The sequence below is a fragment of the Notothenia rossii genome (assembly GCF_949606895.1).
Source record: "Notothenia rossii genome assembly, chromosome: 6".
In the NCBI taxonomy this organism is placed as follows: domain Eukaryota; kingdom Metazoa; phylum Chordata; class Actinopteri; order Perciformes; family Nototheniidae; genus Notothenia; species Notothenia rossii.
This window is the reverse complement of record NC_136909.1, coordinates 14,083,409-14,102,646: the sequence shown is the minus strand read 5'-3', so window position 1 is coordinate 14,102,646 and position 19,238 is coordinate 14,083,409. Positions and strand designations below refer to the sequence as shown.

The following is a 19,238-nucleotide window of genomic DNA, read 5'->3' as shown; positions in this document are numbered from 1 at the left end:
ATTTGGGTCAATAATTGATATCACGATTATTAAAAACGATTATCCATTTACTTTGAAAACATCAATTTATTGGAGAAAAAAATTGTCAACTGTATGTTTTTAACAGTTGATTACCCTGAACTATAACTCAACTGAAAAACCAATTTTAAAAAAAAGTAATAAAAGAATAATCGTTTTGTTTCGATTACGTTGTTTTCGTAATCGTTGCAAGCCATAATCGTAATTGCGATTAAAATATGATTAATTGAGCAGCCCTACCTCTTACTGCATTAGTCTCTTTATCATGCAATGGCAAAGCCACTTCAAGGAGCAACATGACATTTACACTCCAACCCTCGTCTTAATGAGCAGGGGAGATGAGTGTTTGTCTGGCAGAAGTGCACTGCATCGCCCCTTAGCATGCTGCCATCAAATAGGAAAACAAATAAGTAATTGAGCTTCTCTCCCCTTTCAATGTGGAAATTGGAGCCTTACATTAGAGCTACATGAATCTTATTTTTAATCTCAGACACAGTGCGTGCAACCATTTCATATTCTCTTGTTTTATTTCTTTGAAACATGTATGCCATGAGTGTTCAGAGATTGCTACAAAGGCTTCACACACTTGTATTTTGTGCGGGTTAACAGCTCATGGAGGAAGGGAAGGGGTTGAGAGTGTGATGGAAGAAAGAACAGAAGGTGGGTCCTGAAGGAGAGGCCTTGCTTTAACAAGCTTATCTCACTCCCTAATTCAGTTTGGGCCATCAAAGTGTTGAGAGCCAGCGTCGCTAGGGGCAGTTGTATTTTTTGACCGCTACCTGTGACAGCAATTACAGGTTCCCCTTCAAGCCTGCCTTTGTTATGGTGGCAGACTTGACTGCTTGGGTAGAGCAAGATTACCTCAACGCTCTGCAACTGGAGCATAATCAAAGTCCCACAATGCAAGGTGTCATGCCCCTCTAAATCAGCCAAGCAGCCCCTGCCAATGTTTCTCCCTGGTCCCCTTTATCAAGTGGGTTGCTATGACATTATTGTAATTAAAATGATATGTTTAGGGTTTTCTCACACTTTGCTGTTGCTGAGCACTACTTCACACAAAAAAGGAAATAGAGGCTGCATACGTGTAGCTATGGAATTGTGAGACTAAAATGATGTCTGCATGCACACGTTATTGCCTTTTCTCATAATAACATTTCAAGTGGAGAATGGAGAGTTATTTCCGGTTGGAAGCCCTTCAGAAAGCCAAGAGTTTGCTGTGTGCTCGCTAAGACATGGCTTTGTCTACATGTGTGTCAGGACCCAGGTCTGTGGTTGCTTATGTAGACAGCAGGGGGTCTGCATTAAAGAAAAACCCTCTAATACCCAGGGAGCAGTCCTCAAACTTAAAGTAGCTGGGAAAAAAGAAAAGCTCTCGAGCGGTGCTGAAATCTCAAGAGATATGTAAACTCTGAGTAAGCTCATTCACATCACTGCCAAAGGTTCAGGGTTTGTAACATATTGCAGTGCGGTGTGCTGAGATGCACAGTGGTGTTCTACGGTGATATAGAATGAAAGCAAAACACAAGCATTGACTGTGTTGGCTTAGTTGCTTAATTGACAGTGTTATGTTGCCCTGTGACAAGGCAAATTGGAATGATATATGGTTGTCTCAATGTTGTGTATATTCAGCAGAAGAAATACATCTGCATGCAAATGTTTCATTCCCTTCTCTCTCTTAGCTTCTAAATGTTGCCACTACCTTCACCTGTGATGGAGAAAGGTTGCACAATGTGTTTCAACCTGTATTGACTGTGAATGGGTGCTGCATAGATATATATGATGAGTGAGACAGTTTTACAGTGAGGCTTCGGCTATTAGCATTTAACGGTTGTGTGGATGTGTGAGTGGAGAAGTTGCTCGGTAACATCGCCTCACCTTTGATTAAAGGGCGTTAACATTATTTTCCCAAGTCACAACATATCGAGACTGCCTGAAAGGTGCAGGGCTGATTTAAAGAAGGTTCTCTTTTCAACCCATCATTTGTTTTTTAAATGTAGAATCAATGTGTTTAATCAAATAGCAGTAATTATATTTGGTTTATAAAAAGCATGTAAAAGTGTGCAGTACCTCTTAAATCACATTGGAAGGTATGCTTTGTGTGTTACAGAGATGTAAAAGTATTTTTAAAATGTTTCCGTTACTGTATATGGCGAGAAAAAAAAACGCTGCTTTTTTCTTAAGATAGCAGCTACTGTAAGTGGGAGTGAATAGTTATATAATAATACCCTTTATTTTCTATTAGGTAACACCTTCCTCTTCCCTTTAAAAGGTTTACATATATTATTTATGTGATATAATTAACATGGTGGAAAAAACCTTACGTATAAATAAAGCTTGACCTTTTACTTGAGTATTTCCTCTGATTCAGAGTGAGTCAGGTAAATGCGATGACGCTAATGTGCGTATACTTGTGGTCGTGCATTCTTGGCTGCAAAGTAATTACGTTTTGAATCTCAACCAGTGTTGTGTAATTTTCCAAATAATGAAGCATAATTGAATCCCTAAATGTCAATATATGTAAAAGTGTGTGTGTTTACTGCCTATCGTCCCTGTGTTGTAAATTGTTTGCAACAAATGAGAACTTATTAAAAATTAACACAAATGGAGCAGTCTGGCTCTCAGATCTGCTGCCGCGGGCAATTTCTGTTTTGCTGAGGCGAGGTGGAGGACTTAGCCTTGTTGTTCAATACTCTGTGAATAATTGAAACAGACTTTTTGCACCCGGTGTCTTTATACAGTAAATCCTTTTGCATTAAAAGAGAAAAAAGATGCTGGCTAGATTGTAAAAAATATATCATCTGAGACGTTTTTACTGGCAGAAATTCTTGAGAAATAATTCTACTACTTTTCTCTTTGTTCCTTTCCTCTTTCAGGTGGATTTGCTTCTGCCTACCAAGGTCACAGGTGTCATCACCCAGGGAGCTAAAGACTTCGGCCACGTCCAGTTTGTTGGCTCTTACAAACTGGCCTACAGCAATGACGGAGAACGGTGGAAAATATATCAAGATGAGAAACAGGGGAAGGACAAGGTAAGGAACTTTTACATCCCATAATGACCACAATTAAACGCAACTTGCACAATATTAACAGATTATTCACTGACAAAGCTGTTACTTTATGAAAACACATCTTCATCGCCATGCACTCATAGCAAACATACTGAACAATGTGGTGGAATCAAAAATGTGTGTCTGTGAAAACTACTGAAGGTTTTAAATTATATATCACATCACAAAAGAAAAGGGCATTCTGGGTAGAGATATAGTTAACAGGAAAAAGGCACAGGAAGGACAGAAAGCCGAAGCAGACGGAAACACAAAACTGCAAATGTCAAAAGGTTTTTTAAGTATTGTGTGAAAAAGCCCATTTCAGTATCTGTTTGTTACTTCCTTCCACTTCCCTTTAGCATCTCCTTATCTGTGGCTCAAACTGAGTTCCCCTTGTCTGTCCCGCTGCCTCTCTGTGGTCAGGAATCAGATAAGTCTGTGCTTTCAACTTGGTCTGGCTCGTGCTATGCTGGAAATCGTGTTTATGGCCCTTCAACAGAGTACATGTCCATTCCAATCGCCCACGACAACAGATACAGGGCTGCAGCAGCCTCTCTGCTGATATCAGGAGAGCTGCAGGCACACTGGTGCAGAGCTGGAGCCCCTTGTTTTTCAGAGAATGGTGGCAGGAGAGGGAGTGTTTACTTTTCTCTCTCGCCCTTGAACGATAACCAAACTTCTTCTGCTTATTCTGGTGGTGTGTTGACTATAGTAAATCAAGAAATGGAGAACTAATAGAACCTCGTTATCATTTCCGTCTTTTCACTGAATTGTCGTCTTGAAAAGTGCACGGACAACAATTCCACAACAACATCATCTTCACCTGTTGCCATTTCACTATTAAACTAACGGGCCTTCTAGAGTACCCTGGAACCGAGGGAAACTGAAAGAATACGCCCATTGGCTACAAATCAATATATGATTGGTTGATTAAACTGTCATTCCAAACGCTCTCGTTCAGTGTAACGGCCAGGGCATTCTATCAAGGATATAGAATACCTTGGTTGAAGGATATTCTACCCAGAGACCCAGAACAACATCTGATTGGTTGCTTTCTTTTCTAACAGAAAACCACTGAAATGCGTAGTGCATGGTCCTAGAAGGACGAACCAATCACATAACACTGTAACATTACAGATCAACAACCCAGATACGATTCTCATTTATTCATTGTATTTATATTTTATTAAATGTTATTTATATAATTAAATCAATTTTTTTGTTTGTTTTACCTCAGTGTTCCAGGGTATTCTCTGGATACCTTGAAGGCCCTGACGGTTCACCACTGATACATATATAATGCATAATGCAAATACTGTAGAAGTGTATTAAACCACTCAGTTTTATACACTGAGATTTGTTGCAGATCTTTAAAGAACAGAATGCAGATTTCTCTCATATCTGTTAGAATCTGCAGTCAGATTAAATTCTTCATCCATCTTGATAAATTATGTCAGAGCACTGTATTTAGGTTCATATATATAAAGCGTGAAACAAAACTCTACTGTTACAAATTGGCAACATTTGTTCCACTTATTTGAAAGATTTGATTTTATGCATATTTCTAAAAGTTGGCACAGATAATTCAAATCTGAGTGCTGAGGGAGACCCATTTCTTTGCATAGTTTTTGATGTATGATTGAAAATTGATTTAGATAGTGCTAGATTTAATCTTTAATGTTTATCAGCACCCATTCATTTATTCATGCAAATACATTTTTAAGTTATAATCCAATTTAAAAGCATTTGTGAAAGGTTTTCTAATGACTTGAAATCCTTTATTCTTTAATTTGCCATCACACTTGATTTCCTAGTTTAACTCCAGCCCATGCAGTGCAGTCTGTGCTCATAAAAGCATCAGCTATGATGTCGGCTTTCTCATAAAAACTGATTCTGAGCAGTCTGTGGAGGATATGCTGTATCTTCAGATCCCATTTCAACAATAGATTTTCTTAAATAATTGGCCTTTTATTTGTTTAGTTTTTTCATTTTGGCAGGATGTCTGTTTTGTTTATCGTCCTTGTTCAGGCAAATAACACTCCTCCGTCGCCAGATCGATGCTCTTACTATGCCCAATTTCTGCCCTTACCCTTGTTGTGGAGCCAATACATCCAACCAATGCCCAGAAATATTTTTCCATCCCTGCTGCAGTTCACATTCCTTGCTTGAAGAGTTTATCATTTCAACATCCAAGGATGATCTTTGGATATGGTCCACTGCATGCTCAGCATGATTTTCACTAAAGCAATCTCAATACTGAGCACTGTATGACTTCTGAAGGTCTGGAAAGAATCATCTGAGATAGCAATGGGAGGGAGAGTTCTGGCGATTTCACAGAAACCTTTTATGTTTATCACCTTCTAGTATCTAATTTCCTGCATATAAGTTAATGACGGGCTTTTTTTCTCCACCTACATATGGATTTAAAATTAGCTTTAAACCGAATACAATACCCTTCCCATCTATAGCCTCCCGTGTGGTGTTATGGCTGTATGAGTCAGAGAAAAACCAAGCATAGGCACTCAATCTGAGTGTGTGTGCTCTGCATTAGAGGGCAGGCGTGTTTTGTACGGCTTCTGAGAATGTCAATCAGTTTGTCCCCCGACTTAGCCAAGGGGCTGCTCAGATGTATGAGTCTTCAAGGTGTTTTCCCCCCTCAGTCAGCCGGAGCCGCCATTAATGCTAGAGGACACATTTGGCTGTTGGACTCCCGAGGCTCCTCCTGCCACACCACAGTGCTTGACTTGGCAGGAGATAGAGTGTGTGTGTGTGTGTGTGTGTGTGTGTGTGTGTGTGTGTGTGTGTGTGTGTGTGTGTGTGTGTGTGTGTGTGTGTGTGTGTGTGTGTGTGTGTGTGTGTGTGTGTGTGTGTGTGTGTGTGTGTGTGTGTGTGTGTGTGTGTGTGTGTGTGTGTGTGTGTGTGTGTGTGTGTGTGTGTGTGTGTGTGTGTGTGTGTGTGTGTGTGTGTGTGTGTGTGTGTGTGTGTGTGTGTGTGTGTGTGTGTGTGTGTGTGTGGGAGTCTGGTTCGGGCACAGTGGTAGAGGCTTGTAAGTATTCTTCTCAGCTCCCCCCTCCAGCTCCTGTGTGGCAGAGGCTGCAGGCAGTTAGATCTAGATTGAGAGAGGAGGCTCAGTCAGAATACAGATGTTGACGAAGCTCGGCACACACACACACACACACACACACACACACACACACACACACACACACAGACACAGTATCCCTCTACAAAATCCATAAAGCGCCTTGTTTACCTTTTCTATACACATCCAAAATACCCGTGTACTGCACATGTAACTGGGACAGCTAACAACATAGTTCATTGTTTAAACATAATTAACCGGGGATTTCCAAAATGACACACATCGGCTCGGCTGCACACACTTTCCTCACCTGGGTCACCACACTGCCGCATACTGCACCACTGCTCTTTCCTGGGTGTCAATATTAACACAGTCACTTGATGGGGGCAATCAGGCACAGAAGTCATTGATTTATGTTGAATAGTGTTTCACTCAGGTGACACAGGGTTAATTAGCCAAAAACCCTTCAGTTCCCTCGAGGTCAGAGGGTAACCGACTGCTAGATAGCTGTGAATACAATCATCTTAAGAGAAACCACTTGTAGTCAGATTATCTTTTTCTTCGGTCATGGAAAATGGTGGCTGTGAGTTTTCATTCACCTCAGGAAGAGAAAAACACATTATTATGTTACATATTGCTGGCCTTTCTGAAGAAGAAGCATTTCAGCAACAGCCTCTTCTAGGCGGGTAGCTTTTGACCTTTTAATAAAGACGTGAACCTGGTTTTCCTGTTATCACTTTGGCCAGTTAAGACAACATTGGGGCAGAAAGCAAATACCGTACAGGGTCATCACTCCTTGACCTTTACAGCTAGTTTAAATAATGTATTATGAAGAACACAAGGCATGCCTTACTAATACGTACCCATACTATACCAACCTGGACTATCGATAGTTTGGAGCGGAGTTGTGGCTCCAGGAGACACAGAGAAATATGTTCTATAGATGTGTCTCCGGAAATAAAGATTATACTTAGACTCACTGACATATTTGACTAAAACTGAAAAGAGAGAAATAAGGTATTGGTTGAAGTATGCTGGCTTCAATGTTTGCTTTTTTCTCTCTGGGGCTATAACCAATGCAGTTTGTTGCCAACAGAATCCAACAAAAAATAAGAATTGCAACTAAAGCACTACAGCATTGTTATAGCACTTTAGTTCCCAGTAGTGAACAGCTAGTACAAACAATACTACCCATCAGAGGCTGTTGGATCTGATCTATTGTCCTGATTCTGTCGGGCAGGAAGGACACAGGTGAGGAACAGCAAGTTTTTGTTGTAATTACTGTTGTTACAGTGATTTTAATCTGGTACACTTAGAATTGATTGCTCCCAAATACACTGACAATTAATTTAAGTAAAAAATATATATAACTGGATGGTCAAAATATACAAATATGGAAGCCCCACATCCACAAACCCACCAACCTCAGATGTGTGTGACTGTCTTTCTGCTTCTGAATTATTTCATACACCTCAAGTTGTTTACCAATATGATGTTGTTGGGGATACATCCATCGTCTTCCTCATCTTTTTTTCTCTTATTCCTCCTTGTACTACAGTAATTGCCCTGTTGTTGTGATTCTTCACATATCCTGTTCCAGACAGTTTATTTTAGAGACAGAGCCTCTGAAACTGTTCAGGTCCCCAGACAGTCTAGCACAGATTATTGTCATATTTCTATCAGCTGCTGCATTCATGGCCTTCCTGTCCTGCCTTTTATATTGTGCTATCATGGCCCCGGTTGTCACATTACAGTTGTGGCAACACTCTGGAAGTGACACATATCTCGCTTCCCTATGTCAAATGTTGTTTGGAAATACAATGAAAGTGAAAAGAACATGTCAACACAGAGTGGTTTGGGGTAAAATGGTGTGCTTGGTTTCAAACAGATGCCCTTCACAACAGGTTTATTATATTATTTATTTAAGCTGCATTTTATCTGAAAAAGCTATGAACCTGTACTGAAACAGATGTTTGGCAGTAAGCAAACTAATCCTGCTCTATCAGCTGTTATTGTCACGCCAGGAAGGAAAATCCATTCTTGAACAATGCTGCAGATTTGTTTGCTTTTTACTCTTTAATATGAATTGTAATTTAGAGATGGGTTGAGGTTAGGTACATAAACAAGCTAGTTATTGACTAATCTATTTCTCAGCTGGATAAACCTGAGACTGGCTCATACAACTGAGATGAATTGTTTTCCCAGGCTCATAGTGGTTTAACAATTTGTAACTCACTCATGGTTTCCTGTCATAAGTTAAACAGAAGTTCTTTCAAAATGGCTTTCTGGTATGAAGGTGATTTTTTTCCAGATCTTAAAAGAATCCCTGCAACCGTTGACTTGTATACCAGCTCAATTTGTATTTTTCTAAAACACATTGCTGTAGTAAACACTTATTATTTGTTATTAAGGAATTCATGAAAGGGAAGAAATAAATGTTAACATAAACTCGTTAATGTTAACTCAAAAATGCATCTTAAAGGTCCCATGTCATGGCCATTTCTACTGGTCATAATTCCATTGTTGAGGTATACTAGAATAGATTTAAACTGTGCAATTTTCCAAACTCATATTGGTTTCTCAAACAGCATCTCTGTATAGTATGTGTATTCACCAGGGGCCTCTTGTATAACACCGTGCGTAGGATTGACGTGGGAAGGTTCCTTACGTAGTAGAAATCCGAAAAATAGGTCCATACATTTTCCGCCACTTTCCGATTCACCAAACATTGCGTACCGGCGAGGAAAGTGCGTACGGCACTTCCTACGCCTGTTTCCCTTTATAAATCACAACCGACTCGAAATGCGGTGCAGCTTTGGCGGGCTTCACGTAACGCCCATGTTTACCTATAAATAGTCAAAGAAACGCCCTTTCATTCATTCATTTTGACTGACTGCATGGAGAAGATCGCAGGAAATTACGACAGAACAGCTAAAAAAAACATCTCACACCGTGTCAGATTTTGGTTATTTTGGGGAGGTCGAGATAAATCATATTGTTTGGTGGATGCAGTTTGAACCAGAGGAGCAGCATGGAGGTCGGATCGTCACCAAAATAAATAAATAAGTGGTCCGAAAAAGGTTAATGACAAAAAGAATACACATAGCCTTCCTCAGGCAGTGTGTTTGTACCGGGGACAGGAGACCCCCCTTGATGAGAAACTGTAAGAAATGATCGGGGGGTCCCTCCGGAGTGGAGTCATGACGGCTGGATCTGAATTATGTTTTTGTATTTGGCGGTTTGTGTCCCAGCTGTCAATCAGCTGTGCGCAGCATCTCCACTGCAGCCTGTGCATCTCAACCCCCCCCACCGCAGCAACTCTATATCCACAAGTTAAAGGAAATACAACTAATGTGTTATATTAGCTGTACAACTTACCACATATGGTGCTCTTAGTTTCCATACCTCCTGTGTTTTACGAGCAACTTATCAAGTCTTGGCAAACGGCATAAAACACGATTAAACATGTATTAAACATATATAAAACCGTGCTCGTATCTACAACCTATATAAATGCAAAACGGCGTCAGTTTAGACGAAATTCTGTCCTCCTGCTTACCGCATCATTTATGAGAAAACATTTCATAACATTAACACAACATATTCGAGGTGGTTTTAAATAACATATCCCTATTTATTTATTTATTAAGTTATGTTTTTGTGTGCACTGAAGAGTCTCAAACAGTTGTTTGTTAAATCATTTTAAGATTGGCTTTAATCAATGTTTGAAAATGAATTCTTCATATGATAAATGAGAGGTAACATTTTATTTATGGTATTATTTCCACATATTTCTCTCCATTCTTCCTTCTGCCAACGGTGTCGCAGTTTCTCGTCTCTCCCGTTTTTGTGCTTAGTGCGTACGCATGGGTTAGAGTTTGCGTGGAGGACCGCACGTTTTCCCGTCAAGTTAGTATTTTATAAATCGCAAACATTGCGTAGAAACTGGCGTATGCCATTTTTTTAGCGTATATCCCTTTATAAATGAGGCCACTGGTATTCACTCTCTGTCCTAAACCGCTCGTTGGAGCTCCTGCCCCCCTCCCTGTCCCTGCTCTGATTGGTCGGGACGTTTGCGAGGCTCGTTGCTGTGATCTGCTGCGAGGAGCGGATAGGCTTCCGGGTCGGCGATACAGCGAGAACAAGCTAAACTCATCCCAAGCACACACAAACACTCACAGCCGAAGTAAAAACAATAAGTGTGGCTTGATATTGAGTAAGAAAAAGGTTTATAACGCTGTGAGAATCAGTCTGCTGAGAGCATTTCTCCGCGATCCCAACGTAGCAGCCCGAAAAACGTTTACCCATTTAAACAGTGGTGGTAGATACCTTGTTTGTTTTAAACATCATAAATACACAAACAACAATGAATACTTACAGGTTGTGTACCCGAATCTCCCGCTGGTCCAAACAAAGTAGGAACAGCATCGTTCTTCAGTGCCCTACGCTGTACATATCCGCCATGAATAGCTGAAATGTTTGGGAAGCTTTGTTTCGTGAAAGGCTGGCAGAGGGTGTGGCCTCTGGGTATTCACACGTCAGAGTACCCAGGAAGTAAACAATGGAAAATGAGAAATCTCCAACGAGGCGTTTTGGGGCAGCATAGACTGTGTTGGAGTTTTACTCGCTACAGGGTGTACCGTTTACATGCATACAAACCTTCATAACACACAAGGGGACGGGTAATAACCGGAAAAGCATGACATGGGCCCTTTAACTTCTGAGTCTATTTAAACACATTGATGATTCTTCTGATCTCCCCTAAAACGTTTCAATTAAAAGTGAGTTATTTAACAATTTAAAATGTAATGTTTAATATCTTTATACAGGTACTCTAAATCATTGAAACAATACTTGAGTTACTTCTCAAGCAAAAACAATGTTGGATATATGAATAAACACACAAAGCATATGAAGCACCATGTGTAGATTTGAGGTTTATAGTAAGTAAAAGGATCAAAGTAGAGAGGCAAGAATGATAGGGAGAGCAGAATGTCACATAATGTAGATACAGATGCAAACCTTGTCTGAATACAGAATAAGCTTTCTGCTACATAGATGAGAAACAAAGAGAAGGGAATGAGTTTCCCTGCAGCAGGAGGCAAAGGCGGCCAGTTTGTGAAATAAGGAAAGCAATGAAAGTGTATGCCTGTCATATGATTTCAGCTTTAGTCTGCAGGTGAAGCTCAGACAACAACATGATAAAGAATAAAATGAAAGCTGTCGTATTAATGTAAACAAGTTCTAAGAAGAGAGGGCAGAGGTTTGATATCTTGTCAAATTATCGTATGTTCATAAGGGAAAAGTATATCTTATATGTCTGGCTGCTACTGGGTAATATAAATGGTCCTTGAGTGATTCTATTACAGTATCTGTACACCATACATACAGTGTATAAGCAGTCATCCTATACCGCAAAGCTGTAGCCTTATGTAGGTATCTGCTGGATTAAGATTTTCATCTGATGAAAGTGGCATTAGGCTCAAAATTAAGTCTTAGGCACCAAATGATACCCAGAGAAACCATTATGTGTCACTGGTGATATATAATTGTGATGCACTTACAGGTCAAGTTAACACCAGAATGTTCATTTAAAAGCAAAGTAAAAGGTCGAAAATATTTCATCCTGTCACATGACATGTCTCGTCTGCTCTTTGATGGATTCGATGTGCAGTTTTTATTCTGACCAATTCCTCTTGTCAATTTCTATGTTCCTATGTGTGATTACCTAGAAGGTTGTGGACGGTCTTCCAGTTGAAAAAGTGTCACCCTACCCAAAATCTCTTTTCAATATCAAATATGGCCAAAAAACAACAAGTATTCTAGTCCACCAAGGCTATGGTACTAAAATCATCAAATCTGCTCTTAGACTGTGATATGTAATGCTTGAATATTTTGTCAAAATATTTGTACAAGCATTGGTTATAATGAAACCTTCAAACCAATTGTTAAAGGTCCCATGTCATGCTTTTCTGGTTATTACCCGTCCCCTTGTGTGTTATGAAGGTTTTTATGCATGTAAACGGTCTGCAGAGTCACAAACCCTTAAAGTACACCCTGTGGCGAGTAAAACTCAACACAGAAAATACCTCCCCAAAACGCCTCGTTGGATACGTCACTGTCCATTTGATTCTTCCGGGTACGCATGATATCAACCGTACTCGGAACGAAATGGACCAATCCGTTACGTTAAGCCCCCGCTGATTGGTCCAAATTGACCAATCCACGGACTTCCTCACACACACACTCAGTGCAGGCAGCTCTGCTGATCTCTCCTCCCTGGCTGCAGGCTGATAACAGACAGTTGGGATCGCGGCGAAATTCTCTCTGCAGACCCATTCTCACAGCGTTTATCAACCTTTTTCTTACTCAATATCAAGCCACACTTATTGTTTTTACTTCGGCTGTGACTTTGTGGGTGCTCAGGGTGAGTTTGACTGTGTTTCGCTGTGTATCGCTAAACAAGGAAACAACACCTCCACGGAGCTTAGCGCGATTCACAACGTCCCGACCAATCAGAGCACACTGTGCTCACAGGGAGGGTGGGGGCTTGAGCTACTGGAGCTACAACGAGCTGTTAAAGGCAGAGAGTGAAATTCAGTGAATACACGTAGTTTACAGAGATGCTGTATGAGAAACCAATGTGAGTTTGGAAAATTGCACAATATAAATCTATTCTAGTAGACCTCAACAATGGAATTATGATCAGTGGAAATGGCCATGACATGGGACCTTTAACTGTTCAAATCTAAACCACGGCCTATGAGTATTTCAAAGATAAGTTTAAAGATAATTAGTTGAAGCTTTACTCTGAAATGGTCAACCACTGTCTCCAGAACCAGCTCGGATTTGGCCACTGATTTTCTATTGCACACAACAGTGATTCCCATTACATCCCAATTACACAGGAATAATCATGTCTGTTTAATTGAGATGATCATATCCTTCATTGGAGCAATCCCTGTAGATACATTTCTTTCTAATATACTTAATTATTCTGCTATTTAGCACACACCAACACAAAGCATCTAATAATCAACAATAGAGCACACGTCCCAGTATGGAAATTAGCTTATTTGTATCTTGTAGTTAACCCCGGAACTGTTCTCTCAAGGCTTATCTAAAGGCCTTTAAATGTCATTGAATTAGAATAAAAGTGGTGCAGACACTAAAATCTCCCACTTAACGACTTGAATGTTTAGTTTAAATTGGATACAACAGGATTTTTAGCACCTCAGTGAAGGATATGCCAGTGGCTACGTACTGTAATAAGAGTGTAGGAGTGTTAATCCAGAATGCATATTAGTCTGTAACACGATATGTTATGAGCTATAGAGAGCCAATACTGGAGATATACACTTTTCCCTTTAAAGCAACATTTCTGGCAACCGCAAATCCTTTTATATAATGCCAAGGCTAAACCATTTGAAATGTTTAACACAATTGATGGAAAAAACAAGACCACCAAGCACATGGTGCATGTTAAGAACACCACACAGTAAGCAGGCAAAAATGCAAGTAGCAGTCTGCAGTTAATTGTGGAGGTGGAACTTCCAGCTGTGTTGCTCTAACAACGCACAATTTTCCACTGGGGGAAACTATTGATGTGCTCCCACGTGTGGTGCATCAAAGAAAAGAACAAAAAACAGCACCAAATTCAGAGAATGAACTGTTATTGGCAGTGTTTTGGATTGAAGCTCTGATTGGCTGCACTTCATTCAGTAGCTGTTCATGCGTGAGGCCTTGAAGGTAACAATCTGCAGAAATCAGGCAAGGAATTTACCAGGAATGTTCTGCACCTGCATCCCACAAGGCATTTGGTTTTTCTGGTTTTCCACTGAAGATGTCTTTTTTCTCCACATGTTGACTTCTAAAGCATTTAATTACCACGTTTTAAAAAAAAACACACACAATTAACATTCACTTTACAGATGAATGTTAGTTTCTGGTTGCCAAAATAACAATCTCTCTATTCTGTTGTCTTTACAGGTATTCCAAGGTAACTTTGACAACGACACGCACCGAAAGAACGTGTTAGATCCCCCCATCTACGCTCGGCTCCTCCGGATCCTTCCCTGGTCATGGTACGGCAGGATCACTTTGCGTGCAGAAGTACTGGGATGCACAGAGGAAGAGTGAAGTCCTGTCTTCCATCTTTCTTGCCATGTTCCCCCTATCCCGTGGCATACTGGAGTATCTCTCCCTGTATTTCAAAAATAAACTGTGCAACCTGTAAAAAGAAATCAATTTCCAATGGATTTTTCAAGAATACGTGTTTGGTTGTGGTGGGTTGCTGTTTGTTCCTTTTGTACAATGATTTAAAAAACTGCCCTTAACCCACTCTTGTCTTTTAGTTTCCTCTTTAAAGCGTGAACTTTGTCTTTTTATTCTCCTCAAGATTTACCATCCTGTTTGGAATGAACTTCTGTAATATATGTGGGGGTGGGGTGGGGTTGGAGTCGGGGGGTTCTTGCTGTTGTTTCATCCTGTTGCCATGGAAGCTATTAGTACAGTGTCACTTTTTAACAAACATGTGAAAGCTGTCTGTCGTGCTTCATTGGACATTATTTACCAACTTCATACCATTACTAAACTTTCTAAAATACCATGTAGAGGTCACACCTTACCGCATTATCAAATATATTTTTACTTTGATTACGACTTTCCTCAAGCCATGCTTTAACCCTAATGAACACTGACATTACTACATCAATCAAAACACTATTAATGCTCTTGTATTATATGTAAAAGTCAAAAAAATTGCATGGTGCGTAAATTATAAATGTATATTATGACAAATCATTTTAAACCTCTAGCCCGGGGAACAATGGCTTTGATTTAGGGACCTATTTTTATGTGCATTTTTCAATAGTTCTGAAACATTACAACACACTGCAAAAGCTTACTGAAGATACCTGATATGAGACAACAAAAGGCCCTGCAGTTTAACGTTTACTACAGCACACTGAGGCTATCTCCAGTTGACTTGTCTTACTGCTCTCATAAAGAGCTCCATTTTTTATTTGTGTGATTAACGCTCGATTTTTCTAAGATAATTGGATTGTTTTCTTTCGCTTGTTCTTTTTTGTATTTATTTTTGATTTATTTGTATCAGCTGTCAGATGCATAAGATCTGTGTTAAATGTCTTTGTGTTGTCTTGGAGATCTAACTCAGGATAGATGTAATATTAACCCACACATTTATCATTTTTGGCCACCTATTTAAATATGTCTCTGTATTATTATTTAAAGAAAATGTCAATTGAGTGAGAGCCGTTATTTAAACCATCTCCTCTCCATTCAAATATTGAAAGCAGTTATTTTCTTTATTAACCCCTTTGGTACGATACATAATAATTGTTAATTAAATGTAGCTTTTTGTTTTTCAAAAAAGAGCAAATGTTCAAGATTAATAATATATGAAAAAATGCTATCTCAACCTACAACAATGATGAACCGTAGTAACAGTACAGAGCTCTAAAGTAAATATTGACAGCCTCTTTATTTCAGGGGATCTGATTTTTAGTCTCATACGTGTATTACAGACGATATAGTAATGAAATATAATGTGAAATTAATTTTAGAGCTTGTGGGTATTTGCACATGACGTGACAACAACTCTGCATGTTTAAATGGTTTCATGGAAAATACGTTTCCGGGGGAAAATATGCCGCCATACCATCGCATCAAAATATCCTAGTTGTGCCGTTTCCAGTGTCTGGATTCTGCTGTTGGCTGCAGTAAATGAACAATGATGCTTGACTAGTTTAATAAATGGAACGAAACAACTACCTGAGGCATAGCAGCGGTGTCACAGCCCTTTTCCACATGGTTTAAAAATAGGCCTGGATTACTCTAGTGGTTCCCACTCTCAACTAGTTTACTCAAAGTGTCGAGTGCTAGAACAACAGCTGAAGGGGGGTGCTTTTATGCTTTCAGACACTTAACTATCCAATCATTCCATATTGTAGAAGTACCATGAATTTGTTCCAAGATTGCAGCCCATCCTGAAAGTAACACTAAGAAAAAACATATTTAATTTGTGCTATTGTTCTTTTCATCACTTTATATTCAAATCCAACACTTTTAAACTTAATTCTAAAAGCACAGCAAAGAACACACCAAGAAAATGTGTTACCATCACAACATTTTGTTGCTAACTTTATATTGTTGCGTGCTAGGGCATTTAGCGCTGTCATGCCATCAACATAATACTCTTTGTAGATGGCAGGAAACTGTAAAAACATAACAAAAGCATATTTTGATTGTTATCTGGCTGATTGAAACAGAGTATAGCTTTTATTCTGGTTTAGCAAAGAACAATGGGATATCTTTGGAAAAGTTCAATTGTACAATGTAAATTACACTGAAAGACCTTGCTGTAATTACCAATATGTGAAAATTGTAATTGGTGTGAATCAGTGATTGTCATTTCTTAGGTTCATGGACAAAAGATACGCATAAACACATTATTTTGTGCACTCTTGAATTGTTTATTGCTAAATAACTAGATCTTGGCCAGCATCTGCTCTGATTGATCTTTGTAGCCAGCTTCCTGTCAGCAGGTCTGCTACAAAGCTTTGAGGAAGTTTGCATGATGTATGAGTTTGAACAGTATAAGAAAGACGTCCCAAGGCGCATTATGTTCTTGCATATCATAAAGATCTAATAGCCTTTACTTTGTACTAGCCATTGATTGTCTTGTGCATTGTAAAACTTTATCTCCCAAGTTCAGAAAGGGGAGCAGAGTGGAAACTCATCCTGTTGTTGTATTTCTGTGTCTGCTGTTCACAGAATATTTCTTACCTCCTCAGTCTGAGTGTCAATCATGATAACATACGTATTATAATGCTGGTTAAGTTCAAGCCTGAAGAGGAGAGTGATAAACTGTATACAGTTAAAAAATGTGTTGCTTCAAACAAAAGCTCTTTCAGTTTGACAAATAAAAACATATCTGTGAAAATGTTTGCTTTATTTGAACGTCTGATAACGTATTTTATAAATGTCTTGATACCAAATGTATAATTTATCACACCCACCATTTTCTCAGTCCAAACCACCTACACTGAGACGTCAAAGTGCTAACAGCAAATAATGGATAATATCAACAGCTTTTATTATTTCTAGTCTTCTGCTGTTAAAGCTCAAGTCACAGTTGCCACTAAATATTATTTTTCTTACCAATGTATCGACTAATATCAGATGTTTTTGCATTTCACGTTGTGGCTATATTCCTATAAAAAATGGCTAATGTGACACAAATAATTAATGGTAGTCATAAAAATGGTAAAATTAGGGCAGATGCTATTTACACCCGGATGTCCGTAGCTAACAATGCTATTTACACCCGGGTGTCCGTAGCTAACAATGCTATTTACACCCGGGTGTCCGTAGCTAACAATGCTATTTACGCCCTGATGTCCGTAGCTAACAATGCTATTTACACCAAGCCCCCAGGAAGTGCGCTGGACTCAGATGAAAATATTGGTGGTGGCCAAACGGCGGTACTACACTTCCGTTTGGTTGCCAAGCCCGGAAACACTTTTTCCCATTGACTTACATGGGGAAAGAGTGGTCTGTAAATCGTTGGATAATTTTTTTTAAACTAAATAAACCACCCAGTATGAACACTTGTATACCCCTTTTTAAAAACATTTGTTCCTCAAGTTGTACAAATGTGCCAATAACGTTATTCTGAGCAGGCCCGGTTCTACAGGGGTGCATAAGGGTACATTGCACCCTTAGTTGAGTCGTTATGCACCCTCATTTGAAAACTGAAAAGTCAAAAAAATGAAAAGTCAAAAATATTACATATATAATAACAATAATAATAAATAACATTGTCTGCTGCATTTATTTGGTCAATTTAAACGCTAAGTAACGTTATTATGTCAGGTGAGGGTGACCTGTGCCGCTGCGCGTTCATCATCTGAAAGGTGCTTACACAGCAGTAAATGATGGACATCAGAAAATGGTTAAAACAACCAGCCCTTATCGCCAGCAGTAACACTGCATCTACTGCAGGTAATAACAGTTCAGATCGTGGGGACATTACGTTACCCGCGGGCCGCGGCCACTGTCGTGGACACTAACGCCCGACTCGCCGGCTTTGCCCGCCTCACCCACGGAGGCGGAGCAGCCGCAGCCGTCTTCGTTGCCCCAAACACCGCCACCCCTCAGCGGCCCGCAAGTGCCAGAGGACCTCGGCAAAACAGAGCCTGCCCAAGTATATTTAAAAAGTACCCAACTCGCCTGTACAGTGGGGTAAGGCGCTCATTTTACAGATATTGGTTTCAAAACAGAGATTGGCTGGAATATTCATGTAAAAAAGATGCCATCTTCTGCTAATTAGACATTTTGGTTCAAGTAAGTCAGATGCCTTCACCACAACTGGCCACAACAACTGGTGGTATGCTCTTGTACGTGATATGGGACTGGGAAGGCATGAATCAAGCAAAGAGCACATAGATCCATAGATCTGATTATTTTGCTCTCAAAGTGCACCAGATTGATGCTTTTAACTTCAATATTTAAAAAAAAAATCTTCCCGGAGGAGAATCCCTCCGGACCCCCCTAGAGGAGCTGAGGACCCCCCTAGAGGTTGTTAGGTCCACTCCCCACTTATAAAAATAGCACTTTACCACTGCACCCTCTCTAATCTCGGAGGCACCCTGAGCCTCCCACGCTGTATCCAGTTCTTATTAAAACCCGGATGCCCGTAGCCAACAATGCTATTTACGATGGTAAAATGCAGTGAAGCAAAAATGGTTCATTTGCACATAACATTACCACCTACACACTATGGTTACCACCTATGGCAAAGTTTGGCATTAAACTTGGCTAAATTAGCTGCGTTAGCTAATGAAGAAGTCTGCGTATTTTGACCATTTCATTTGAATTATACAAACAGTGAGAAAACATAACTTTGTTGGAAAGGGTATATTTTGTGTTTATTATATCTTTACCTTGTTTCATTATTTAGTGGGAATGCTGTTAACAGCATTCCAACTAACTGTTCTTCTACGGACGAAAAGTTTATTATTATTCCGCCGATATTTTGCCGCGCTTCTCCTCCCGCATTGAACATCGCA

The 19,238-nt window shown here is 39.7% G+C and overlaps 1 protein-coding gene across 2 annotated transcripts in view; it reads left to right on the top strand.

Annotated features, from left to right (window-relative positions):
- edil3a (EGF-like repeats and discoidin I-like domains 3a) overlaps nt 1-17,110 on the top strand; it is a 114,777-nt gene extending 97,667 nt beyond the window's left edge. For both annotated transcript variants that reach the window (XM_079686389.1, XM_079686388.1), the window contains exons 9-10: nt 2,892-3,047; nt 14,137-17,110. In XM_079686389.1, coding sequence (XP_079542515.1) covers nt 2,892-3,047; nt 14,137-14,286 — 306 coding nt within the window. In that variant the 3' untranslated portion in view covers nt 14,287-17,110. The remainder of the gene's footprint in view (nt 1-2,891; nt 3,048-14,136) is intronic.
- Nucleotides 17,111-19,238: the final 2,128 nt, after the last annotated feature.